Source organism: Trichechus manatus, unplaced genomic scaffold, assembly GCF_000243295.1.
Source record: "Trichechus manatus latirostris isolate Lorelei unplaced genomic scaffold, TriManLat1.0 scaffold00027, whole genome shotgun sequence".
NCBI lineage: Eukaryota > Metazoa > Chordata > Mammalia > Sirenia > Trichechidae > Trichechus > Trichechus manatus.
This window is the reverse complement of record NW_004443963.1, coordinates 5,006,070-5,033,391: the sequence shown is the minus strand read 5'-3', so window position 1 is coordinate 5,033,391 and position 27,322 is coordinate 5,006,070. Positions and strand designations below refer to the sequence as shown.

Below are 27,322 nucleotides of genomic sequence, written 5' to 3'. Positions count from 1 at the left end.
AATCCCAAATAAAGCCTTATGTTTTAAGGATACCAGTAATCTTTATGATACCGCACATTGAGCAAGTCTCACATTCATGCCAGTGGAAAGTTTCTAAACTATGATGAGTTCAGAAAATCTAGTGGCAAGGCCATTGGAGAGACATGTAACTGACTGATGGAACAGCTCTGGCTTCCTGGTATGGATGTTCCTGTTGATGGTTGATCCCAGAGATTTTGTGTGTGTGCGTGTGTGTGTGTGTGTGTGTGTGTGGCCAAGAACATCTGTGGAAGGGGGCCCATCATGAGAACATTTGACTTGTCTGGTTGTATAGGGAATCCCACAATTTATGTGCAAGTGAGGAACATAGAAATTACCCCAGTCCAACCATTTCATTGTACAGACGAAGGAAGAGACCTGGGAGGCTAAGTGAGTCGTCTAAAGTTGTACAGGAAAGTAGCAGAGGCTAGTAGAACCTCAAACCAAACCCGTTGCCGCTGAGTTGATTCTGACTCACAGCGACCCTAGAGGACAGAGTAGAACTGCCCCATAGGGCTTCCATGGAGCGGCTGGTGGATTTGAACTGCTGACCTTTTGGTTAGCAGCCTGAGCTCTTAACCGCTGTGCCACTAGGGCTAGTAGAGGGGGCCTAAAACCCCAGTCCTCCCAATTCCTAATCAAGTGAAGCAGCTCAGTTTTATTGAGCAGTTGCTGTGTGCCAGAGACTGCCCTGACTCCTTACATACCTTTTCTGACTTTGTCCTCCCCTCCTCCACATAGGGTGGCTGTCTTGCCATCCCTACTTTGTAGATGAAAACACTCAGGCTCAGAGAGACAGAGGACTGTGCCTGAGGTCACACAGCTTAGCACATGATGGGACCAGGATTTGATGCCTGGTCTGTCAGCAAGGGAACCCATGTTCTTCATCATAATATTGTGTTGGGGCTCTTACAGCTGCTTGTCAGATTCTCAAGGTCCTCGACTATAGTCTTTGGACCATACGAAAAACATTATGTATCTCTCAGGAGTGGCTCCCCAAGAATAACACAGAGAGAGGGAGGAGAGGGAATGTGTATATGTTTCCACTCCTCCAGGTGGATCCAGGTCTCACTGTGTCCTGCGGGGGAGCCCAGATAAGCCTCCTTCAGAGAAAGAGCTGCCAGACTTTTCAGCAGTACACATATAAAGAGTACACATCTCTTTCTTATTCACGCACCCTCTCTCAGCTAAAATGCTCAGCACTCCACCCTTAACCCTGAATCTTTTCAGCAAACTTATTGAGTTCCTCTGAGGTGGCAGGTGCTGCTATGGCAGGGAGGTGGTGAGCGTCCACTGTGGTGTCTCAGAGTTGGTTCAGAGTTGATTACATGGTGGTTGGACGTGTGCTTGGGCATGCCACAGACCTGGCTTCAAATGCTGGCTTGACCACTCTCCAGCTGTGTGATCCTGGGCAAGTTCCTTGACCCTAACTGTCTTAATTATCTAGTATTGCTGTTACCGAACACAATGGGTTTGCCACTTGTACTCTCGTTAAGAGTAACTAAGAGCCAGGCAGATTTAAAGCAAGGCATAGTTTATTACTCGCAGTGAGTAAGGAGAGGAGGGGGGATCCTCCCCGAAAGCACTCTCTCTCCGAACAAAGGGCTAGGGGTGCAGTTTTACACCACGCAGGAAAGGGGAAGTCATACATATCCATTAACTTCATATATATTCAAAAAAGGGGCTGGGGTAGGATTCTGGCACAGAAGTGGCTGACCGACTTCTCGCTTCGGATTGGGCTAGGTCACCCCTTGATGATGTATGGCCGGTGATTTTGGTTCCTAGGCAACACTTACGGGATGAGGCCATCTGACGGTGGACCTGGTCTCTTACCACGCATGCCCAGGATTCTAGTTCTAATTGGCTGATCTGAAAGACAGCTACAAGCGGACACAGGAGGAAGCAAACAACATTTGTACCATTCTTCTAGAAAAAATTTTTAACTGACGTAACTTGTCATTTAAGGCCTTTTCTGTCCCTAGCTGGTCTCACTGCTATAACAGAAATACCATAAGTGGATGGCTTTAACAAACAGAAGTTTATTCTGTCACAGTCTAGGAGGCTAGAAGTCAGAATTCCGGGAGCCAGCTCCAGGGGAAGGCTTTCTCTCTCTGTTGGCTCTGGGGGAAGGTCCTTGTCATCAATCTTCTGCTGGTCCAGGAGATTCTCAACGCAGGGACCCTGGGTCCAAAGGGTACGTTTTGCTCGCAGCACTGCTTTCTTGGTGGTATGAGGTCCTCTCTGTCTCTCTGCTTGCTTCTCTCTTTTATATCTCAAAAGAAATGGACTTAAGACACAACCTAGTCTTGTAGATTGAGTCCTGCCTCATTAACAATGTAACTGCCTCTAATCCTGCCTCATTTATCATAGAGGCAGGATTTACAACACAGAAGAAAATCACATCAGATGACAAAATGGTGGACACCCACACAATACTGGGAATCATGGCCTAGCCGAGTTGACAGGTATTTTTTGGGGACACAATTCAATCCATAACACTAACCTTCAGACTATTCAACAGTAAAATGGTCTTGATACACTCTTTCTCTTTCGTTCCGGGTTATTGAGGAGTAGATATTATCAAGTTGGCGAAAGTGTCTAGTGCTGGGTGTGGTACATAATAAAAGCCCAATAAAAGCACCCCTCTCAGTGCCATCTTTTAAATCTCTCCTTTACCACCCTTTATTCATCATTCCCGAGTTTAAAAGGAGGTTCCAGATTGCTTAAGTTCCTTGGCCTCCTTTCAGTACAGAACCGTGTTACAGTATGTTGGATTCTGTGTAAAGTGTGGCAAGTATGTCAGTAAGAATGAAGAGCTGTGCACAACATTCAGAATTCTTGGAAACGCCTGTGGTGGGAATGTCAGCTTAGTGATTTCTTGGCACTCGTTGCAGGTGTTAGATAAATGAGCCCAAGTGTGACACTGGAGTTAGTGCCTCCCGCAGCCTGACTTGAGAGCTTGCTGCGTGCAGTTGAGCCTGGTGGTACCAGGAAATGTTCTCACGCAGATGTGACCCCAGCCATGAAGCATTAGCAGCGCAGCCATGGAAAGCAGTTTCCTTGAGTTTAATAGTTGTCTAGGTATTCCCTTAAACAGTGTACATCGTGACTGCAAGTGTATTACTTAGTAGTGTTGCCGCCTCTCTGGACAAAGGGATAGATACCCCATCCTGCAGGTGTGCGTGCCAAGGGCAGGGGGTGGGGAGCGCACGGGCCATGGCCTGACTCCCCACCGTTGTGCACTGATGTGTGGTCAAGGCCAGGGTGTTTCCTCAGTGCCTCTGAGTCCCTCTGTGCGACGGGCGGGGAGGCCTGTCGTGCAGTAGCAGCTGACACTGTACCTGGCACACGGGTGCCCTGGGAGGTGGCCGGTGTTCTCATTCCGAGATTTGGGAAGGGACTGAAGGACTTGGATGCCTGGTTCAGTAGATAAAGGCCAGGATTTTTGCATCGTGTGAGGAATGGTTTAATAACCAGGGGAGTCAACCAGGGAGGGCGGGCCTGGCAGAAGGGAGGGCTCTGCCACCCCCTGCACCTTTACCTAGCTGGGCACAGAGACTGTTCAGGGAAGCTGTGGTTTGTCCTTTCTGAGCCTTTCTCCCCACCAGAGGGCATCAACTACCTTACTCTTTGTACAAGCGTCAAATCTGAACTCTGTCTTGAACTTAGTACATTATTAGCTAAAACCCCTTTCTTCTTTCTTAGTATCCTGCGGAAATCAGGAAGTATGAGTATGACTCAAATTTTGCAATTCGTGGACTTCATTATGATGTACAGCGGGTAGGTTGAGTTCTCACGTGTCTTTACAGTTTAACAGTGTTTGAGAATAAAGTGTACTCTTGGTACTTTGCTGGACATGTAAATTGATTTTAAATTTTTTTCTGTGGGACTTCACAACTGAATGATTCAAACATCTTTGGATAAAGTCTTTTCGAAGAGACTACGTATTAGAAAAGCACGAATGCACTCAGCTGTTTGGGAGGTGCCCCTTATCCCCAGTAGTCATTTTTGACGTTTCGAGGCAGAGCCAGATGCCATATCTTTTTTTTTTTTTTTGGCAGAGACCATTTCCTAAATGAGTTGTACAGTGCTTTAATTAACCAGCAAACCTTTCAGAACCATGCAGTGTGCTTCCTTTTTGTGGCAGCCTAATGTTGATAGGATTTTTAATAACCTGGAATTCTCATCACATATGCAAATTGTCGTGCATTGCTTATATGTGCATGTGTTTGTGTTTCTAAAGGCAGTCTTGATGAAGATTGATGCTTTTCATTACATCCAGCTGGGAACTGTCTACAGGTAAGAAGAGTAAGAGGAGGTAAATTGAATTTACTCAGAGTAACCAAGTGGCTTTGGGTTTCGGGGTCCACTGGCTGTTCAGTGATGAGGGGGGATGTGGTGTGTGTATTCCTCACTCACTCACTCATTCATTAAAGAACATTTTTTGTGGCCCGCTGCCATGCTAGCTGCAAGGGGCTTAGATTGTAAGGATGGAGATGACATGATTCCTGCCCCCAAGGACCTTTGTGTGTAGGTGGGAAGTCACATGTGTAAACCAGTGACTGCAGCCCAGAGTGACAAAGGTCATGATGGAACTGTGCTCAGACAGTAGGGAGCACTCAGGAGGCCACCTTATCCAGACTCTGGGAGCAGGACAGGCTTTCTGGAGGTGACGGCTGGCGAGCTGAGCGAGGATCCTGGTGCAGAGTTCTGGGTGGAAGGTGTGTCGGGGTGAGGGAGCGTGTCTTGTTTTCACCACGGTAATTGGGTGGTTTGGATATGAAGACTTTTTTCCTTTCTGTTTATTATAATCAGTAGAAGTAATTATCTCAGTCATGAGTCTTTGTGGCTTTTAAAATGGAGGCTTTTGCCTTTTTAAATTCTCAAATTTGGGAGGAAGTTCAGGAGTGTGGTTTATATTTAGGTTCATATCTTGTACCTTAAAAAAATGTGTGCACAATAGCAAAAAGATGGAAACAACCTAGGTGCCCATCAACAGATGAAAGATAAACAAATTACGACTCTACAGGTCTCATTCACTCGTAAGCCAAGTAGTGCACTGTGATTGTGTTCCCTCTTGTACAGTGTTTGGTTTTTCTTAGGATTAACGATAACCTCGTTTTTTATTTGCTCAGCTTTTCTGTGTTGTTGTTGTTGGCATTGAGTTGGCTCTGATTGATAGTGACCCTGTGTAGAACAGAACGAAACGTTGCCCAGTCCTGCGCAATCCTCACAAATCACTGCTATGTTTGAGCCCATTGTTGCAGCCACTGTGTCCAGCCATCCTGTTGAGGGTTTCACTCTTTTTTCGCTGACCCTCTACTTTACCAAATGTGATGTCCTTTTCTAGTGATTGATCTTTCCTGATGACATGTCCAAAGTAAGCAAGTCGAAGTCTCGCCATCCTTGCCTCTGAGGAGCATCCTGGCTGTACTTCCTCCAAGACTGATTTGTTTGTTCTTCTGGCAGTCTATGGTGTATTCAGTATTTTTGGCCAACACCACAGTTTGAACGCATCAATTCTTCTGCCTTCCTTTTTCATTGTCCAGCTTTTGTATGCATAGGAGGCAATTGAAAAGACCATGGCTAGGGTCAGGTCGTACCTTACTTATCAAAGTGACATCTTTTTTTTTTTCAAGATTTTAAGGAGGTCTTTTGCAACAGATATACCCAGTGCAACTTGTTGTTTGAGTTCTTGACTGCTGCTTTCATGGGTGTTGATTATTGATCCAAGTAGAATGAAATCCTTGGCAACATCAGTTTCTTCACTGTTTATCATGATGTTGATAAACAGTTTTCTAGAGAGCCCTGGGGGCACAATCGTTAAAGCACTTGATTGCTAACAGAAAGATTGGTGGTTCAAACCTACCAGATGCTCCGCGGGAGAAAAGACCTGGCAATCTGCTCCTGTAAAGATTTCAGCCTAGGAACCCTTATGGGGCAGTTCTACTCTGTCCTGTAGGGTTCCTATGAGTCGGAAATGACTTGATGACAGACCACTACAACAATAGGCAACTCTCCTTATTTTTTTCCAAATGCTTCATGCATATATTTATTTTCCAATAGTTCAAATGTTTCAGCCCCTTACATTTTTAGTCAACTTACTCAAAAGCCTTAGCTTCTTTCTCTTCCGTGCCCAGCTCTTTTACTTATTGGATTGGCTAAGACTCTTGGTTGCAAGTGATGGCACTCCAACTCCAACTGGCTTAATAAAAAACACAGTCTTGGCTCACTAATTCTATAAACCAGGGACAGTTGCAGGTGTGGCTGACTCCAGGGGCCAAACTGATACTGTCCGAACTCTTTCCACTTCTTGGATTAGCTCACTCTTAGGCAGCCCCCACTGGTGGTGGCCCCTGGCAATACCAGGCTGACATCTCCCCGGCTCCAGGTTAAGAGGAGAAAGGGAGCCTCTCTTCCCAACAGTTTCAAGCAGAGCCTCAGGACCAAACCTCACTGGAATGACTTGGGTTACTTGCTTGGTCCGGACCCAGTCAGAAGGAAGGGATCTGGGCAGGAGAAAACAGCACACTCATTCGTTTCATCTGAGTTCTCCTTTTTCACTGCTTGGCTTTTGCTCCTGTTGGCTTTCTGGATGCGCTTTTCCTTTCTCTCTGCCTCTTGAAATCTCACCTGTCCTCCAGGGCTGGCCTGTGCTGAGGCCTCTCCTCACCCTCAGCCTGAAAAGGTCTTTCTCTTCTATGATCCCCATGATCCGTGTGACTCCTTATTATGCAGATTGTCCATGCATTGTGGTAAGGAGCATGGAACAGGGCTGGACAGAGGAGCCAACCGAGGTGTTCAAAGGGGAATGAGCGTTCAGGTTTAGGTTCTAGGGCGTTCGCTGTGGTGTCAGTGCTGAGAGTAGGTGGGCGAGCTGAGGGGACGGCAGAGGCACATGTGGGCTCTGGAATCACACTTTGGGATGTGGACCGCTCACATGCACATGGCATTGAGCAAGTTCTTAACCGTCTCTAAGCTTTGATTTCTTCCTCTGTAATATAGGGTGATGCCACGGTCCCCCTTAGAGGTGACTTGTCGTGGAGACTGAAGCATGCTTGGAGCAGTGCCCGAGGCATCATAAGCATGCCCTGGTGTCCATTGTGTCCCTTTGCCCACAAAAGAGCTAATGAATGGGAGAAGGACTGGGAAGAATGTTTCAGCCTTGGCGTGGCTCGTGTTTGAGACTGCTGCCAGCCTCTGGTTCCTACACCAGGTTCAGCTTTATGTTGTGGGCTGACAATGAGGGCACCCGGGCAGAGGAGGAGGGAGGCTGCCCTCTGCTGCAGTTCCATTTCTGTGCCCATGCTTTAAGTTCTTAAGAGGAACCTTGTGAAAAGCTGGGTTTGTTCCCATCAGAGCCACACCAAAACCCATGGCAAGCCTGTGTGTTACAGAGTAGAACTGCTCCCTGGGGGTTTCTTGGCTGTAATCTTTATGGAAGCAGATCTCCAAGCCTGTCTTCTGTGGTGCTGCTAGGTAGGTTCCAACCACCAACTTTTAGGTTAGTAGACGAGCTCAAACTGCTTGGGCCACCCAGGGACATTCACACTAGCAACACTTACATAAAACTTGCCATGTGCCAGTTATTGTTCTGTATACATTAACTCATTGGATCCTCTCATTAACACTGGGAGGTGGTACTATGATTGTTCCCAATTTTAAAAATGAAGACATTGAGACACAAAGACTTTAAGTTAACTGTCAAGGTGATCAACCAAAAAACTCACTGCTGTCGAGTCGGTTCCGACTCACAGTGACCCTATAGGACAGAGTAGAATTGCCCCATAGGGTTTCCAAGGAGCGGCTGGTGGATTTGAACTGCCGACCTTTTGGTTAGCAGCTGAGCTCTTAACCACTGTGCCACCAGGGCTCTGTCAGTCTCTACTAATTAAGGAAACTGGCATTTGAAGCCTGGGCACACTTGTTCAGATCTCTGCTCTTAACTGTTATGCTTTTCTTAATCCATACCAAAACCAAACCCATTGCCGCTGAGTTGATTCCGACTCATGGCGACTCCAAGTGTTTAGAGTAGAACTGAGCTCCGTAGGGTTTTCTTGGCTGTAATCTTTACGGAAGCAGATCGCCAGGCTTTTCTTCCATGGTACCTCTGGGTGGGTTCAAACTGCCAACCTTTAGGCTAGTAGATGAGTGCAAACCAGTTACGCCCCCCAGTGACCCTCTTAATCCACACAAAAAACCAAAAACACACAAAACCAAACCCGTTGCCGTTGAGTCGATTCCAACTCCTAGTGACCTTATAGGACAGAGTAGAACTGCCCGTTAAGGTTTCCAAGGCTGTAAATCTTTACAGAATCAGACTACCACATCTTTCTCTTGAGGAGTGGTTGGTGGGTTAGCAGCTGAGCACTTAACCACTGCACCACCAGGGCTTCCTTAATCCACACAGGGCTGGGTAAAATGGTTTTCGTTTTCATTTGCAGTGCTGGTATAGGCTGCATCCAGGTGCTGCCAAGCCAACTGCTGTGCCTGTCGGAGCGGTTCTATGTGGTGTGGCTTCTGAGGGCGCTGCCTCCAGGGGAAGTTAGCTGACTGGACCAGGCCGATTTCACCACTTCTTTTGAGATGACATTTGATTACTTGGATCTTAAGGATGCAGCCTGTATGGCCACGTGCTTGTGAATCTGTCTTCTAGGCAGCAATGGCCTTTGAAGGCCTGGGCAGTGCATGAGTGGGGGGCAAGGAACTCAGTCTCACACGGTAGAGTCTTCTTTGCCTTTTACACTTTCTAAATGGTAGAGTCTTAGGAGTGTGTGTGCCTGCCTGCTGCTCCTTTAGCCCAGGTTGCTTTCCAAGGTCACTGTCTAGAATGACCTGATCTATCTTATCTGATTTCTGGAGCAACGATTAGGGAATCAGTGTGCCTCTTTTGTTTTCAAAAACCAGTAGTGTAACACTTTAATCAAGATCAGAGGCAAAATATTGATGAATCTACTCTTATCTTTTAAAAAGTAATATGGGGCATGGAAAGTAAGGAAAGAGGTAGAAACTATGTTTTCATTAAAATTACATATCAAAACATAAATTATATTTGATATGTATTTTGGAGTCCTTGGGTGGTGCCCTAGAGGCATAGTAGTTAAAGAGCTCAGCTGCTAACCAAAAGCTCAGCAGTTCAAATCCACGAACCGCTCCTTGGAAACCCTATAGGACAGTTCTACTCTGTCCGGTAGGGTCGCTATGAGTCAGAACTGACTCAACGGCAACTGGTTTGGATGAGGTGATGCAAATGGTTAATACACTCAGCTGGTAATCGGAGGTTTGTAAGTTCAAATTCACCCACAGGCGCCTCAGAAGAAATACTTGGTGGTCTACTTCCGACAATCAGCCATTGAAAACCCCGTGGAACACAGTTTTACTCCGACACACAATGGGGTCAACAGCAGCTGGGATATGTATTTTAATTTTGGCCAAGTGATTTTATATGTTAAGTGACCTATTTATAACTAAAATTCTTACTGAATTATTTATATTCTTCTTGTAGCACTACTCAATGTTTCCTGTACCATTCCTAATAATTTGTCTATTAAGTGCTTGCTCCTCTAGAGAAGAGGTAGAGGAAGGGATATTCCCCTCATAATACCCTAGAGTGGGTGATTCCAGGTGAGGAAATGTGAGGACATCAAATCTCAGGGAAAGCACCTGCTCATGTTGTTGGTGGTAGAGGCAGGGGTGAAATCCAGGCCACTTGGACTCCAAAATTCATATTTTCTCCTTTATACCAATGAGCTGGATTCTTCTGCAAATTGTTCTGCATCTCCCTGAGGTAGGCAGGTGGCAGATGTTACTTTTACCTTTTACAGATGAGGAAACTGGTCATGAAATGTTAAATAACTCACTTGGCACCTTGGCCGAGGTGGTGGTGCCTAGGCTTCCTGCCTTGCGTAAACAGGTTTAGTTCACCAGAACCTCGTGGTTGACTTTTTCCATCTCAGCACACAAGTGAGTGAGATCCACGTGTGAGTCACGTGCACTCATGGACATGGGACCTTTTTCTCAGGGGAGAGTATTGGAGGGCAAAAGAGTGAGTGTGATGGAGGGCAAAAGAGTGAGTGTGATGGAGACAAAAACGGCCATTTTCTGCCTGAAGGTATTAAACAAAAAAACCCCAAAACACCAAAAAGTAAGTTGTTAGAAAGCCTGTATTTTATTGAGGGAGGCAGGGTAATGTGGTGGTTTAAGAGTGTGGGCCTTGGAACCAGAAAGACTGTGTTCCAATCCCATCCCACCATTTTCTACTTGTGTGACCTCGGCCAAGTTATGTAACCTTTCTGTGCCTCAGTTGCTTCATCTAGAAAATGGGAAGAAAAATAGTGCTCCTTCCTAGGATGGCTGAGAATTAAATGAATGTCTCTGTAATTTATATCTGGCATATAGTAGGTGCCATCATTAGCACTGCTGTTATTAAGCAACATCATGATAAACAGAGGAAAGTTTGAAGATGTCGAGGATTTCATTTTACTTGGATCCACAGTCAATCAATGCCCATGGAAGCAGCGGTCAAGAAGTCAAACAGTGTATCACATAGGGCAAATCTGCTGCAAAAGACCTCTTTAAAGTATTAAAAAGCAAAGATGTCGCTTTGAGGACTAAGGTGTGCCTGACCCAAGCCATGGTGTTTTCAGTCACCTTGTATGTGAAAGCATGTGAAAGCTGGATGATACATAAGGAAACTGAAGAAGAACTGGTGCATTTGAATTGTGGTGTTGGCAAAGAATATCGAGTATACCATGGACTGCCAGAAGAATGAACAAATCTGTCTTAGAAGAAGTACAGCCAGAATGCTCCTTAGAAGCAAGGATGTTGAGACTTCATCTTACGTACTTTGGACATGTTATCAGGAGGGACCAGTCCCTGGAGAAGGACATTATGCTTGGTAAAGTAGAGGGTCAGCGAAAAAGAGGAAGACCATCAACGAGATGGATTGACAGAGTTCCTACAACAATGGGTTCAAACATAGCAATGATTGTGAGGATGGCACAGGACCCAGCAGTGTTTTCTTCTGTTGTACATAGTGTTGTGATGAGTCCAAACTGACTCAGTGGCACCTAACAACAACAATAACAAAGTAGTAATAGTAGCAACATCTTACCTGTTATTTGAACAATTCCTGGTGACACATCCCCCTTCACAATGACAATGGCATCTTTACCTGTGTTGACAATCCATGTAGATGGTAGGGTCTGGAAGGCATTGTTCTCTCTAGTTGAGCTCTATAACTGCACTCTGATTTTTCCAGAGGTCTCAGCGTTGTCCCTGATGAAGAAGTCATTGAAATGTACGAGGGATCCCATGTGCCCTTGGAACAGATGAGTGACTTTTATGGAAAGGTAATGATAAATACTGTATTTATTTAAAGCAGCCTGTCTTTTTCCTTCTTAAACTATTGCCTTATCAGTGTAGGAGCTTGAACTACTAGACTTACCTACTGTTCATTTGGAATTAGCAGGGAAACTTGAGATTGTGTTTTGAGAGACCCTTGGTGGCACATTAGTTAAGCGCTCGGCTGCCAACCAAAAGGTCAGTAGTTTGAACCCCTCAGCTGCTTCGAGAGAGATAAGACCTGGAGATCTGCTCCCATAAATATTTCCGCCTAGGAAACCCTATGGGGTAGTTCAACTCTGCCTTATAGGGTTGCTATGAGTTGGAATCGACTTGACGGCACACGACAACAGCAACAAGAACCATATTTGAGAGAGGAAATTAGTTTGTTAAAGAGAAATGCCCCCTTCCCCTACGGTTCTTTCCTCATTCTTCTTTCTTAATCCTTTCCTACATGCTTGACTAATGGACATTATTACTTTTTTATTATCTGAATTTTCATTTGGGGAGAGGGTTCTAAATGTCGTCAACCAGAATCCCCTTTAGTAAACGGAAAGTCTTCCCGCTTTTCCCTAGTGCTTTGTTGCATCTTATCTCTGCTGTTGATGTCGGCCTTCCATTTCTAAAATGTTCCTTCCCCCCATCTCCAGAGTTCTCACGGAAACACCATGAAGCAGTTCATGGACATCTTCTCCCTGCCGGAGATGACCCTCTTGTCCTGCGTGAACGAATACTTTCTGAAAAACAACATTGACTATGAACCTGTCCATCTCTACAAAGATGTCAAGGTTGTATCAACTGTTAGAGATTACAAGGCTGTGTTCTATGTTAGCTTCTCAGTGGAAGCCACAGACTCTTTAGCCTCCTTTGTAGATTCAGTGGTTTAAATAGTCTCTCAGCTGGGATCTCTTTTATTTGTGTTTTAATCTTGAAAATTGTAAGAAAAATTGTTACATCAAGAGAGTTAAAAAGCAGTCAAGTTTTTTTTTTTTAAAAATATGGTGATCATACTCTTACCTGGCTTTCTAATCCTTGCTGATCAAAAAGATGGGGCCAGGTTTAAACACAGAAGAAAACATTCTTCGATGGTTACGAGGGTGGGGACGGAGGGTGAGGGTTATTCACTAACTAGATAGGAGACAGGAATTATCTTAGATGAAGGGAAGGACAGCACACACTACAGGGGAAGTCAGCACAACTGGACTAAACCAAGGCTAAGAAGTTTTTTGAATACAGTCAAACACTTCAAGGGACAGAGTAATGGGGGTAAGGGTCTGGGGACCATGCTTTCAGGGGACGTCTAGGTCAATTGGCATAACAAAGTTTGTTAAGAAAATGTTCTGCATCCTACTTCGGTGAGTGGCATCTGGGGTTTTAAAAGCTTGCAAGTGGCCATGTCAGATGCATCAGTTGGTCCCAACCACCTGGAGTAAAGGAGAATGAAGAACACCAAAGACACAAGGAAAGTATTAGCCCAATAGACAGAAAGGGCCACATAAACCAGAGACTTCATCAGCCTGAGACCAGAAGAAGTAGATGGTGCCTGGCTACCACCAATGACCACCCTGATGGGGAACACAACAGAGAGTCCTGGATGGAGCAGGAGAAAGGTGGGGTGCAGAACTCAGTTCTAGTAAAAAAGACCAGACTTTATGGTCTGACTGAGACTGGAGGAACCCTGGAAAGCATGGCCCCTGGATTCTCTATCAGCCCAGAACTAAAACAGTTTCCGAGGCCAACTCTTCAGACAAAGATTGGACTGGACTGTGGGACATAAAATGATACTTGTGAGGAGTATGCTTCTTAGCTCAAGTAGATACATGACACTAAATGGGCAGCTTCTGTGGGGAAATGAGATGAGAAGGTGGAGAGGGTTAGGAGCTGGTTGAATAGACACGGGGAATCGGGTGGAAAGGAGGAGTGTGCTGTCACAGTATAGGGAGAGCAATTAGGGTCACATAACAGTGTGTGAATAAATTTTTATATAAGAGACTAGCTTGAAATGTAAACTTTCACATAAACTACAACAATAAAACAAACAAAGACTACAGCCTTGGAAACCCTATAGGGCAGTTCTACTGTGTCCAGTAGGGTTGCTATGATTCGGAATTGACTGGATGGCACACAACAACAACAAAACTAGCTGACAGCGGGATGGGAGGAATATGACAATGGGCCTTAACTTATGTAAATAAAGGGATGAGCTGATTTAAAAAAAAAAAAAAGGAAGGTGGGGCTAGTGCATCTGGCTAAAGGTGAGGACTGAAATCTAGCCTGTACCATTCTCCCACAGCACCTGCCTGCAGGAAGGGGTGTGTTTCCATGAAAAGAAATAACATTCATGTCCAGGCTGTGGGCCTGTGGGACTGTAGTTGCCCAGACAAAAACCCACTGCTGTCGAGTTAATTCCAACTCATAATGACTCCATTGTTACAGAGTAGAACTGCTCCATAGGGTTTTCAAGGCTTTAATCTTTACGGAAGCAGATCTCCAGTCCTTTCTTCTGTGGCACTGCTGAGTGCGTTCGAACTGCCAACCTTTAGGTTAATAGTTGAGCGCAAACCATTTTTCCTACCACTTTTTTCTGTTGTACGCAGAGGTTCTGTATAGGCTCTTTAAGGCCCTACAGAAGCCATGCAACCATCCAAGTGGACAGAGAGCTATATATATATATGTTTATATTTACGTATTTATATGTTTATATTTATATTTACCTTCACATTTACACGTGTTTATGTATATTCTTTAAGCTGTCTAAACTTTTTTTCAATACTTAAAAATATGTTTATGTATTATTAGGCCTTTAGGTATATCTGTATTTTTTAAAGATACATATTTACATACCAAAGTACTGATTTTAATTTCTGACCACTCTGAATCCTAGGTCTTAGAAAGATAAAGGATGAATTATAGTTTCTCAACATCACTCTGGTATTATTTGGGCTAAATTTAGATATTGAGTTTCTGTTCTCCTCTTTGGGCATACAAATACTTCATCTTTAAGAATCTTTACTAATCACTTTTAGTGACCCCTTGCATTCGTGAGTTTCGATACTGTTTTGCAAGTTCAGTGTTTACTACAGGTGTTACTACCACCATAGCAAACACTTATGTAGAGTTCACTGTGTTCCAGGCATTGTTCTTCTAAGTGCTTTATGCCAATTAACTAATTTAATCCTTGCAATAATGCCTTGAGGTAGGTGCCATGATTATCATCCCCATTTAACAGATAAGGAAATTGAGGCACAGAGAGTTTGAGTAACTTGCCAAAGATCACACAGCCAGTTTAGCAGTGCCTGGATTGTAAGTCAGGTAGTCTGGCCCTTAAGTCCTTGCTCTTAACCACTTCCTTCTGCTACCTGTATGAAAGTAAAACACGTTTGTGCTGAAGGGTAATTGACACTAAGTTTATAATGCAGAAGTGGCTGCTCTTAATAGAAATCTGCCATCAACAGTCTAAAGCTTAAAGCACTATTTTGTCCGCGGCCCAGTCTGTTGCTCCTGTCTAGAGGCCCAGTACCACCTGTGAGTGGGGCTCTGCAGTGACACCTCCCAGGAGTCAGGCTGCCACACCCTGAGCATAGTAGGGGTCTGGCCTCCTCTTCTCTCCTGCTTCCTTGTTCTCTGACTGCCTGCGTGCACCAGCTCTCTGCCTGAGCTACGATCTTGTTGCCAGCTCCTCACCCCATTGGTTGACACTGCAGAGCGAAGAAGGACTCTATTATCTTTGTGTCTCAGCCTCTCCTTCTAGATCACAGAACCTGCTGTTGGGGTCTAGGAATGGAGGGGTGCAAAGATGAAAAGAGCATTATTCTCTTTGTCCAGATGACCTGTAATCATTTATTCATGACACTGCATATAAATTACTGCTCATCCTGTGGATTTCTACTCAGAATTATTTACCCAGGTTGTCTCCAAGTGACCCTTTTGAAAACCACATTGGAAACTGCCACTGTCTCCATGGAAACTTCAGCTTTCCCTAAGGGGCCACCAGAATTTAGATTCTGCTTAGTGCATGGATTGCCAGACTTCTAAAGACAGAGGTTACTGTGAATGCCATTTCATTTGTACCTCTACTCAGTCAGATACCTTAGTTATGTTTTCGCTGACTAAAATGTATCTTTTGCCAGGATTCAATTCGTGATGTCCACACCAAAGGAATAATGTACAGAGCAATTGAAGCAGATATTGGTATGTACTCGACATTATCACTGAAGATCGCGTCAGCCTCCCCCTTTGCCATGCAGCCCGGCAGGCATTTTACTTTCTGTCCAGGTGCCGAGCAGGTGCTATTTATACCTCCTCTGAGCACAGTGCAAGGACGTTGCATCTTTGCATCTCAGGCTTCTACCTACTCTTTGTTCTGGAACTTGACATAATTCCAACTGAAAAGGAGAGGAGCTGGCAGCTTTAGTCTTTCCACTTAGCTGGAGGAGGCAGGGGTCTTTGTTACTGATGCTCTGGGTACCAACGTGCCACCCTGAACCAAGCTTTCTTAAGACTTTTGTTCCCCACTGTGTCCAGGGCAGTGCAGGCCCCACAGACCCCACTTAGTAAGTATTTGCAGATTGACAGGTTTCATGCTGAATCTGGGTCCGAATTTTTCTCTTGCTCTTAGAAAAGTACATCTGTTATGCCGAGCAGACGCGTGCAGTGTTGGCCAAACTGGCAGATCATGGCAAGAAGATGTTCCTCATCACCAACAGCCCCAGTAGCTTTGTGTAAGTTGGTCTCTTTCCTTGCTGGCTTCTGGCTCACTTGTATTCCATTTATTTTAACAGTTGGAAATTCAAAAGGAAACGTTGCAAAAACAGTTAACCCTTTAATGTTAGACTAACTTGCCTGACCTGTTGTTCTAGGGACAAAGGGATGAGATATATTGTCGGAAAAGACTGGAGGGACCTGTTTGATGTGGTCATTGTTCAGGCCGAGAAGCCAAACTTCTTTAATGATAAACGGAGGTGAGTGTCTGTCTTTCTTAGGGGCTAGATTTTATTCATTTTCTGCTAGGATTATGTATGTAGTGTTTCTTGGTGAAATCTAGTTGCAAAATCATAAGCATCTGAGAATATAGCTTTTATTATCTTCTAGTAAGCCATTGAAGAAGGGTGAGGTTAGTGCAAAGCAGATAGCTTACACATCTTGAAATGATTCTCAATTTAACTTGGGCTGCTACAGAGCTGTAAGTCATTGTAAAAACAGCATGGGGAGGTGTCTGACCTCCTCCAACCCCACAAGGGGGAAGGAGAACCAACGTCAGCAGCCCAAGGCTGATTCCTGTGAGGTGGAGCTCAGACACGCCTCTTCTCTCCGCCATCTCTATCAGTTCTGACACCAACTGTCCCTCCCACAGCACTCTTTACTGGGTTTGATAATTCATTGCAATGGCCACACAGAACTCACAGACCATACTCACAATTATGGGGTTTATTAGGGAAGTAGCAGTTACAATTCAGGCTCAAGAACACTCAGGATACGGTTCTTCCATCAATCTATCCTCTCCCCAGCTGTGCTCGCAGGCACGCCTCTCCCTGGCCCTCAGTGTCTGCCCAAAGGCACTCAGCTCTCTCTCTCCATGGGCCAGGAAGCCCACCCTGCCGTCTCCGGCTGCCAGGTGTCTCCTGCTGGTCTCTCCTTCCTGGGTGGTGGGCTTCTCCTCTCTGCTCTGGAATTGGCTCTCTTCTAAGGCAAAACTGACCAATCCCCTTGGTAGACCACAATTACCCTATCATAGTCCTGCCCAATCAGCTGGGTGGGAGTTACAAGACCATGGCTAGACAAGGCCACACACAAAAGTAATTAATCCACCACAGGCCACCCCCTGGCTTTTCCAGCCATGGTTCTTTCATATTTAAAGGATAACCTCCCCCTCCCAATCATTTTACCAGTCCAGAACAGTCATTAACAATTAGTCCTTCAGTAGGGCAAAGAGTCCAAAGCGTGAGTTTGCTAAGGTACCAGCCGTTCAGGTCCGCTGTGGTTTTCCGTCTGATCTGGTCAGGTGCTCCAGAAGTCATCGTGTCTTCACCCTTTCTGGCCTCTGACAAAATTCAGCTTAGAGATTATTCCCTTGCTCTGTGCCTCACGAGGTATCAGCATAGCAAAACCTTTAAGGAAGCTTAGGTTCGGCCACTGTACTCTAATCCAGCAGCGCCTTCCCCTTAGTCCACTCTTTTATACTTATAGCTTCTACAGTTACAGTTTTTATAATCACAGTTAACCCTGTTAACTGTTAACACTCACAGCTGAAGCATATAACCCTATCAGCATCTTCTCCCACCCTCTCCTTTCCAGACCCATTAGGAAAAGAGGAAATCTATTCAGTGGGGATCCTCCCTTGTCCCCCTCATTTAATGTAAGTAAGCTCATGAAAGTGTTTAAGCCAGCCACTTAATGCCTTTATCTTCCTTTGTTTTAGATAGCTGATGTTTAAATTGCCCATTCCTATCTAACCAGTACTGAGGAAACAAGCATGTTCTTGGTCTTGAAGAATCTTCTGTTCCAGATGGAACTTTGAGCATCTGCATCCATAAGCAAAGTCCAGTCCAGAACAAGCTATCAAATTACAGCAATCTATACCAGCTCACAGTGTCAAACATCTTTCTCTTCATTCGGTTGGGTTCTGGTCAGCTTATCCCTAACCATCCAAGCTAGGTCACAATGGTTGCAGCCTCAGGCTCGAGTTCACACACACCTCCTGGCACTTCATACAGCCCCTTCACACACTCTCATCCCCAACCCCCTTGGACTAGGTCAACAGGTTCTACCCATAAACTCAGGAGTCCACACACAACTCCCTGTACTTCTGACCAGCCAGCCCTTCTTCTCACTCTTATCTCTAGCCCCCGGGGGGCTGGGTCAATGAGTGCTGATGGCACTTGTCCAGACTCAGCCGTCTCTTCATTGCTGCACATCCCCTACTTCCAACTCATTGAGTGGACCCAGGTGGTCAACACAAGTGAGCAGACCAAGCTGACTACTCGCCAGCTCCATTTAACTTCCAGTTCTGGAAGGGGGTTCCTTCTGATGGACACTGACTTTTCCTGCCTCCAACAGCAAACAGCTTGCTAGAAATTCAAAAAGCAAAACTGCCACTTTTTTCCTGTAAGTGCTTTCTTCAAATGCAAATCTGTTCTCTGTTAGTTCTGGGTGGTTCTGCATATCTTTTCAAATGTAAAATCTCTGTGGGGCTCAGGTTTTCAACCTAAGCCTCTACTCTATTCAGGGCTACTGGCTTCAAATAAAAAGCCTGTGTTTCTCCCAGGCAAATCCTAGTTCCCATTTTAGTATATCCAATCAAGTAATGGCTGGAGGCAGAGTTATACAGTGTTTATAATCTATAATACCCAATATTCCTTTCTACCATACATTTAGGTCTGCTTTACAACACGAGGTGGGAGAAACATTCAATATCCACAGTACATTCAGCTAAACACATATCCCTTTTTAAACATTCCAGTTTCCTCTTCTTTGGACTATCTTCCCATTCATGTCATATGGCCTTGGGCCTCTGGCTGGGTGGAACTGAGAAGACCCTGGCTCCCTATCTGGTCATCCTGCTTATCTGCCCTGGCTTTTGCCCCAGGTCACTCCAGGTGCAGCTTTTCAGTCATTACAGGTATCAGCAACCAAAGCAACCATCCAAGAATCACAAGTTTCACTTTCTAAGCCCCTTCTTTCTCTTACAAAGTTCCATGCTTTCATGAGTCTGGAGCCATTGCAGAGAATCCTGCTTCAGACGCCAGTTGTAAAAACGGCTTGAGGGCAGTGTGAGACCTCCTCCAACCCCACAAGGGGGAAGGAGAACCAAGATTAACAGCCCAAGGCTGGTTACTATGAGGTGGAGGTCAAATATGCCTCCTCTCTCCACCATCTCTATCAACTGTCCCTCCCACAGCACTTCCTACTGGTTTCAATAATTCATTGCAATGGCCACACAAAACTTAGACCATATTCACAATTATGGGGTTTATTAGGGAAGTAACAGTTATAATTCAGGCTCAAGAACACTCAGGATACATATCCTGATTCTTCCATTAGGATAGCCCCTCCCCAGCTGTGCTCACAGGCATGCCTCTCCCTGGTGTCTCTGCCCAAAGGCACTCAGCTTTCTCTCTCCATGGGCCAGGAAGCCCACCTCACTGTCTCCTGCTGCCCGGTCTCTCCTGCTGGTCTCTCCTTCCTTGTTGGTGGTGGCTTCCTTCTCTCTACTCTGAAATTGGCTCTCTTCTAAGGCAAAACTCACCAATCCCCTTGGTAGGCCACAATTACCCTATCACACAGTCCTGCCCAATCACCTGGGTGGGAGTTACAAGACCATGGCTAGACACGGCCACACACAAAAGTAATTAATCCACCGTGGTCATGCTTTAAGAAAACAATTGACAACAACCAAAATTCCTAGCTTAATAACTCATAGTAAGTTAGGTCTTTTGAGGCAGATGCATTGTGAAATATAAGTAAATGGCAGCAACAACGAAACCCTCAGTGGGCGTCTCTTTTAATAGAGCTCCACTTGGTGCATTTAAAATTGCAGTTGAACTTTGAAACGTCTCTGGAACACAGGTTTTGCATCAACTGGAATAAATTTCTATCAAGACTTAAATATAATGTTTTCTGCACAGGGCTCTTGGAAAACAGGGGAATGAGGAGGTTTTAGGTTGTGACAGGGACTGGGGTGCTCTTAGCATTTAGTGGGAGGGGCCAGGGATGTCAAAATAAAATGTCTTAACATGGGCCAGGCCTGCTCACAATGAGGTGTCCCACCCAAAATGCCAAGAGTCTTGAGAAATACTGCATTAGGGTTATAAAAGTGACTCATATTTGTATCATAATTGCCTATTTTTGAAGCACTTTCAGCTTCTTCTGCAGTTAGTAACCAGAACCAGCTTTTTCCTCTCTGTCCGTTGATTTAAAGTGTCAAGTATGGTTCCCTGTAATTAGGGTTGAGTGTACAAAGGGTTTGCACTCGACTACTGACCTCAAGATTGGCAGTTCAAACACATCCACTGGTGCTGTGGAAGAAAGGCCTGGGGATCCGCTTGCATAAAGATTACAGCCAAGAAAACCTGGTGGAATAGTTCTACTTTGTAACACATGGGGTTGTCATGAGTTGGAATTGACTCAGTGACAGTGGGTTTTTAATAGTATTTAGGGTTGAATGGCTTAAATTCCTCATGTGATGGTAGTGTTCCAGTTTTCCAAGGGTTATAGTCATTCCTGGAAGAGTTGAACCCAAGAACCAATTGCAGAGACTGAGAAATGCTGGGATTCAACAGAATGAAGGAAAAACTAGAGTGTTGCTCTACAACAGCTGTGAACACTGGCTGGCTGCTTTGTCGCTGAGAAAATGCTCTCCCATGTTTTCTTATTGGATTCCAGTGTGGTCAGGAGAAGGGCCTCATGTCTCCCGTCTCCACTGACAGCTCTGTGTGTCCTGGACTCTTTTCCCTGGGCAAGAGGAGGGGTCTCTGCCCAGTTCTTTTGTTCACTGCACACATTTATTTTGCCCTTGTTCTGGATGTCTGGGGTAAGAGTTGAATAATCCTCCATCTATGTTCATCCCTTTATAAGAGTGAAAGGTTTAAAACAACCTTTTGTCGTTGTTGAGTCGATTCCAACTCAAAGTGAGCCCAAGTGACAGAGTACAACTGCCCCATAGGGTTTTCTAGGCTGTAATCTTTACGGGAGCACATTGCCAGGTCTTTCTCCCACAGACCGTTGGGTGGGTTGAACTGCCAACCTTTCGGCCAGCAGCTGAGTGTTTAACCATTATACCACCAGTGTGCCTAAAAACAACCCAAAGGTTTAATAATAGGGGATGGTTGGTTACATTTGGAACATCCGTATGAGGAGATATTATATAGCCATTAAAAATTGCTGACCATTATTGTGTTATTGCAGACAGCATGTTCGATTAGTGTAAAAAATAACGCATTTAAGAGTATGTGATCACATGGGAAACTGCTCACAGTATAAGTGAAAAAACAAAGGATATCAATCAGTGTATGCAAAATGATCCTCATTTTATGTACATAAAAAAGAAAAAGATGAACAGATTTATAAAGAGTGAGAGACATACACTATTTGTAACAGGATGCTAGCATTGTGAGTTATTTTCCTTGTATTTTTCTGCGTTTTCCAGATTTTCTACAGTGATTTTATATTTTTCATAAGCAGAAAAATAATCTTAATAAATGTTACATTAAAAAAAAGGCAAACAAACCCCACGTCCTTTGGGGTAACACACTCAGCTTGTGGAATGAGAACTTATCCTTATTTCTCCTTTCCCATCATAAAATAGTACTCTTGGCCTCAGATTTGTTTTCTGTCTAAAGTGGCTGAATTTCAGGTATAAAACTGGAAACATGTACCTGAGCAGTATTTCCTTAAATCTGGGTTAAAGAAAATTTCTTTACAGCAAGGCTTTTCAGAGCCAATAGGCTAATTGTGACTTTCTAAGAGGGACATACATAGTACATCATGTTTGTTTTCCAAATTTATCCCACCCTGGAATTCTTTTTTCACTAAGCACCTTGGGTATATGCAGATCATACTTGGGGATGTATTGCATGAGGCCTGGGAATGTAGAGGTGGGGTTTTGGTTTCAGGGGGTTGATTTGTGGAGGTACTTCCTGTCACCAGTGAGTAACTGTGCAGTATTCCTTCTAGCAGACAGCCTGAACTACCACCATATGTCACAGTGTTTCCCATTTCTGTTGTCAGACCTTTCCGAAAGGTGAACGAGAAAGGTGTCTTACTCTGGGATAAAATCCACAAGTTACAGAAAGGCCAGATTTACAAGCAGGTATGCGCTTACTAGTTCCTTCCTTTACGTTGCTTTGCTTTGTGGTCAGTGAAAAGGATAACATAGCATCCATTGAGGCTTACTGGGTGCCAGGCACTATTCTGAGTGCTTTGTCTTCTTTATAACTTAGTGTATGTAACTTGGTGGTAAAATTTAGGTTTCAATCACTATATTTTCACAATGATAATATCTAAAGTAACTCAGAACATAACAGTTTTTAAAAAAAATGAAATTTAAGGCATTACTTTCAAAGTATGTAAAATTTAAGATGCCGGTAGTCAACCTTGGAAATTTCTTTTTAAGAAGCCTTTAATCATATGGCATTTTATGCACCCAAAGTAGTAATTATTTCCTGACGAGATACGTTTTATGCCACCTTTTAATATATTTTGGTATCATATAAGGTTGAATTGCTGACCGTTACTGTGTTATGGAGTTAATTTTTTTTTTTTTTTTAACAGATATACTGCTGTTGAGTATATTACATCTTGTGGATTTAGCAGTATATTTTCTAAGATTTAATAAATTAGCTTTGATACAGCAATTCCACTTCTAGGAATTTAACCCGAGAAAATTAAGATGTAGCTAAAACATTGCTACAAGAATGTTTACCATGAAATTATTTACAAAACTGATAACAACATAAATGTCCAACATGAGGGAATTAGTCAAATGAATCATGGTATAGCCTGGGGTGGAGTACTTCTCAGCTACTGAAATTATGTGGCGGATTAATATTTATTGACGTGGAAGTATGGTCACAGCATGTTAAGTGTAAAATGATAGTTACAAAGAAGTGTATGTACAATGTGAATCCTTTTGGAAAAGTGTATTTGACATAGAAGTCTAAAAGATTCCTCGTGAAGGTGTTTTTATCTTTGTGTTTTGATATTTAAATTATAAAATAACTTTTTTTAGTTTTGTAAGATGAATGTTTTGGAACATGGGTTATACAGGTATCTTATCTGTCATATGATATTACGTTTATATTTTTCTCTTAGGGCAATTTGTATGAATTTTTGAAACTTACTGGATGGAGAGGATCAAAAGTACTATATTTTGGCGACCATATATACAGTGACCTGGCGGTGAGGAACTTTTTTTGTTGTTGTTGTATCTTTGTTGATAGAAAGGGATGGTGTATTAGTCCCACTTGTTAAGAAATTACTCTTTTGTTTACAGTTATGTTTATGCTTTCATAAAAACTAGGAGTAGGCCACATTTTTTTCTGTATTATTTTTTACAGAACAGATGGATCAGGGTTATGAATAAAAATAAATTTTTTGGAAATGATGGAAATTAGCAATTTACTCAAAGAGTTTATTAGAGCATCTTTCCATTTAAATAATGGTAAGAAATAACTGCCAGCATTCTTTCTTTTTCCTGTTATGTATGGATCAAAACATGTGAAAAATGTAGCATAAAAGCTTGCAAGCCTTAGCTGGGCTTCTTTTGCCAGCAGTCATGTCTGAAGAGTATAAAACTGGTGTTTCCATCAAACAGCTATTATGTGAAAATGAGGGTTTTCATGCCCCTTGATATGAGTAGTGTCACAGGACTTGAATTATGATTTAACCTATAATTGGAACAGGATTGAGTTATTTATAATTATTACCATACTTGGTTCCTTGTAGAATGAATTTGTATTTGTTAAGTGATCCAAGGTAGGTTCCACAGTGCACAGTCATTAGAGCCTGAAGCTCAGTATAGAGGGACGGTAAGGAGAGGGGGTCACTCTTTTGCCATTGATATTTCTAGTATTTTGGCCTACCTTGTGTTGGCCTTACATCTTACAAATATATATATACACATACACACTCACACGTACATATATGTATATACACGTACATCTATGTATATGTACATATATGTATATATACACATGTATACATACATATATACATACATGTATATATACACACATATATGTATATCTATCAGTCTGCCTCCCATCAAAGCAGTGGGTTTTGACTTGGGCTGTGCATTAGGACCTTCTGGAGAGTGTCTTCAGACTACCCATGATTGAACCCCACCGAGGTCTGTGGCATCAGAATTTCTGGTGGAGGTGGTGGGGGGGCTGGAGGGGGCAGAACCCCAGCTCCTGTGTCTAGTGAGCACTCTTCCCAGGTACCTCTAGTGCACACCCTGTGTAAACACACCCGTCTCCTGGGTTGAGCCCTAGTGGAAGGAATTACAGACTCTGAATGAGAAGACTCAGGTATTCATCCCAGCTCTGCTGTTTATTAGCTATGTGACCTTGGGCCTATCCCTCAAGCCCAATGTCCTCATTGTAAGGAGAGTGCAGTAAGATAATGTATAAAAGTGCTTAGAAAAGTACACATATGAAGTGCCACTATCAGGGTGTTGGTGCTCCCAGGAAGTCCAGGCGAGTGACCTGGCATCATGGGCATTTGTTCCTTGCTCTCTGGGACCTGCAGGCCCTGATCAGGTAACTGTTTGTTATCCTAAGGCATGTGGGTCTGTGGCACTGTGAGGTGACACACAAGGACTTAGCATTAGGAGAGGACTTACAAAGCAGGGGTTCTTCGAGTACGGTCCCTGCATCAGCAGCAGCAGCTCCTGGGAACTTGTTAGAAATGTACATTCTCGGGCCCCACCCTACACCTGCTGACTCAGAAACTCTGGGGTGCTTTAGCTAGCCCTCTAGCATAAACTTTGAAAGCCAGTGTTATAAAGCTATGAGACTCGTTCTTTTTTTTTTTTAATTTTATTTTGTTGTTGTTGTTGAGAATATACACAGAAAACATACACCAATTCACCAGTTCCTCCATGTACAATTGAGTGATATTGACCGCATTCTTCAAGTTGTGCAACCATTCTCGCCCTCCTTTTCTGAGTTGTTCCTCCCCCGTTAACATAAACTCACTGCTCCCTAAACTATCTATCTAATCTTTTGAGTTGCTGTTGTTAATTTGATCTCATATAGCTAGTTCTTTAAAAGGGCATAATGCTCAAGGCAGATAGATATTTCTTACTAGTTAAGCTAAAATATAGCTTTTTTTTTTTTAAATTGTACTTTAGGTGAAGGTTTACAGAACAAATAGTTTCTCATTAAACAGTCAGTGCACATATTGTTTTATGACATTGGTTAACAGCCCCACAACATGTCAACACTCTCCCTTCTCGACCTTGGAGGACCCTGTCTTTTTTTTTTTTTTTGGTGAAAATATACATAGCCAAAGATACACCATTTCAAAAATTTCTACGTGTACAGTTCAGTGACATTGATTATGTTCTTCCAGTTGTGCTGCTGTTCTCACTTTAGATAAAGGTTTACAGAACAAAATAGTTTCTCATTAAACAGTACACATATTGCCCTATGACAATGGTTAACAACCCCACTACATGTCAACTTGGGTTCCATATCACCAGCTTTCCTGTCCCCTTCTGCCTTCTAGTCCTTGTCCTTGGACTGCTGTGCCTCATTAGTCCTGTTTTGTTTTATGGGGCTGTCCAATCTCCGGCTGAATGGTGAACCTTGGGAGTGACTTCACCACTGAGCTGAAAGGGTGTCTGGGGGCTATACTCTCAGGGTTTCTCCAGTCTCTGTCAGGTCAGTAAATTTGGTCTTTTTTAGTGTGTTAGAATTTTGTTCTACATCCTTCTCCAGCTCTGTCTAGAACCCTCTGTTGTGATTCTGGTCAGAGCAGTCAGTGGTGGTAGCCGGGCACCATCTAGCTGTACTGGACTCAGTCTGGTGGAGGGCTTGGTAGCTGTGGTCCATTAGTCCTTTGGACTAATCTTTTCCTTGTATCCTGTTCTCTTCATTCTCCCTTGCTCCCGAAGGGGTGAGACCAGTGGAGTATCTTAGATGGCTGCTCACAGGCTTTTAAGACCTCACACGCTACTCACCCAGGTAGAAGGTAGAACATTGTCTTTATAAACTGTGTTATGCCAATTGAGCTAGATGTTCCCCGAGACCATGGTCCCCACAGCCCTCCACCCAGCAATTCAGTCCCTCAGGGAGTTTGAAAGTGTCTGTGGAGCTTCCATGACCTTTCCTTGTAAAGTTATGCTGGCTTGCCCAGTAATGTGTACTGTCTTACACTTCACCAGAGTTACCACTTATCTATTTAGTCCCCCACCCCCATCCCTCCCATCCCTCGTAACCAGCAAAGATTGTTTCTTTTTGTGTGTAAACTTTTACATGAGTTATACAGTAGAGGTCTCATACAATATTTGTCCTTTTGTGATTGACTTATTTCACTCAGCATAATGTCCTCCAGTTTGATCCATGTTATGAGATGCTTCACAGATTCATCATTGTTCTTTATCTTTGTATAATACTCCCTTGTGTGTATGTACCATAGTTTGTTTATCCATTCATCTGTTGATTGGCATCTAGGTTGTTTCCATCTTTTTGCTATTGTGAACAGTGCTGCAATGACTATGGGTGTGCATATGTCTACTAGTGTGTCGGCTCTTATTTCTCTAGGATATATTCTGAGGAGTGGGATTACATCTTGTAGTGCTTTTTTTTTGTGGTGCTGACGTTTTCTTTGTTCCTCTTACTCTCCTGTGCTGAGTTCCTTTTGTTTGTGGATTTTTTTTTCATTTCTTTTGTTTTTGTAGGGTTTGTTTTTACTGAAACTCTGTTTTTCTTCTTTATTTTGATGAATAGGTTTGTTATCTTTCCTTGTGGTTACCTTGAAATTTACCCTTATCTTCCTAGATTTGTACCAGTCTATTATTACTTGGTATCAGTTCACTTCTTCTCCATTATTACTTGGTATCACTTGACTTCTTCTATACCCACACCATTTATTCCCCCTTTTATTGTTCTGATGCTGTTGTCGTTTACAGATTAACCTTTTTGGTTCCTTGTTGTAGTTCTTTTGGTTTTCATAGTCCTTGAGAGGTCGTTTCCTAGGTTGGTATCTGGCTAGTACAATCCTGTGTCCTACTTTCAGCCTGTGGTCTGATATTGTTTGTTCTCAGATCGAAGGACTTCCTTTAATAAATCTTGTAAGTTTGGTTTGGTTTTTACATAATCCCTTAATTTCTGTTTATCTAGAAATGACCTAATTTCACCATCATATTTGAACGAGAGTTCTGCAGGATATATTATTCTTGGCTGGCAATTTTTTTCTTTCAAGGTTTTATATATGTCATCCCATTGCCTTCTTGCTGCAT

At 43.5% G+C, this 27,322-nt stretch overlaps 1 protein-coding gene across 1 annotated transcript in view; it reads left to right on the top strand.

Moving 5' to 3' along the window:
• Positions 1-27,322, top strand: part of NT5DC3 (5'-nucleotidase domain containing 3) — a 79,760-nt gene that overhangs the window by 31,894 nt on the left and 20,544 nt on the right. The window contains exons 3-11 of the mRNA XM_004373770.1: positions 3,724-3,798; positions 4,262-4,317; positions 11,279-11,369; positions 12,012-12,149; positions 15,492-15,552; positions 15,980-16,082; positions 16,221-16,322; positions 22,087-22,168; positions 23,170-23,256. Of these exons, the coding sequence (XP_004373827.1) occupies positions 3,724-3,798; positions 4,262-4,317; positions 11,279-11,369; positions 12,012-12,149; positions 15,492-15,552; positions 15,980-16,082; positions 16,221-16,322; positions 22,087-22,168; positions 23,170-23,256 (795 nt within the window). The remainder of the gene's footprint in view (positions 1-3,723; positions 3,799-4,261; positions 4,318-11,278; positions 11,370-12,011; positions 12,150-15,491; positions 15,553-15,979; positions 16,083-16,220; positions 16,323-22,086; positions 22,169-23,169; positions 23,257-27,322) is intronic.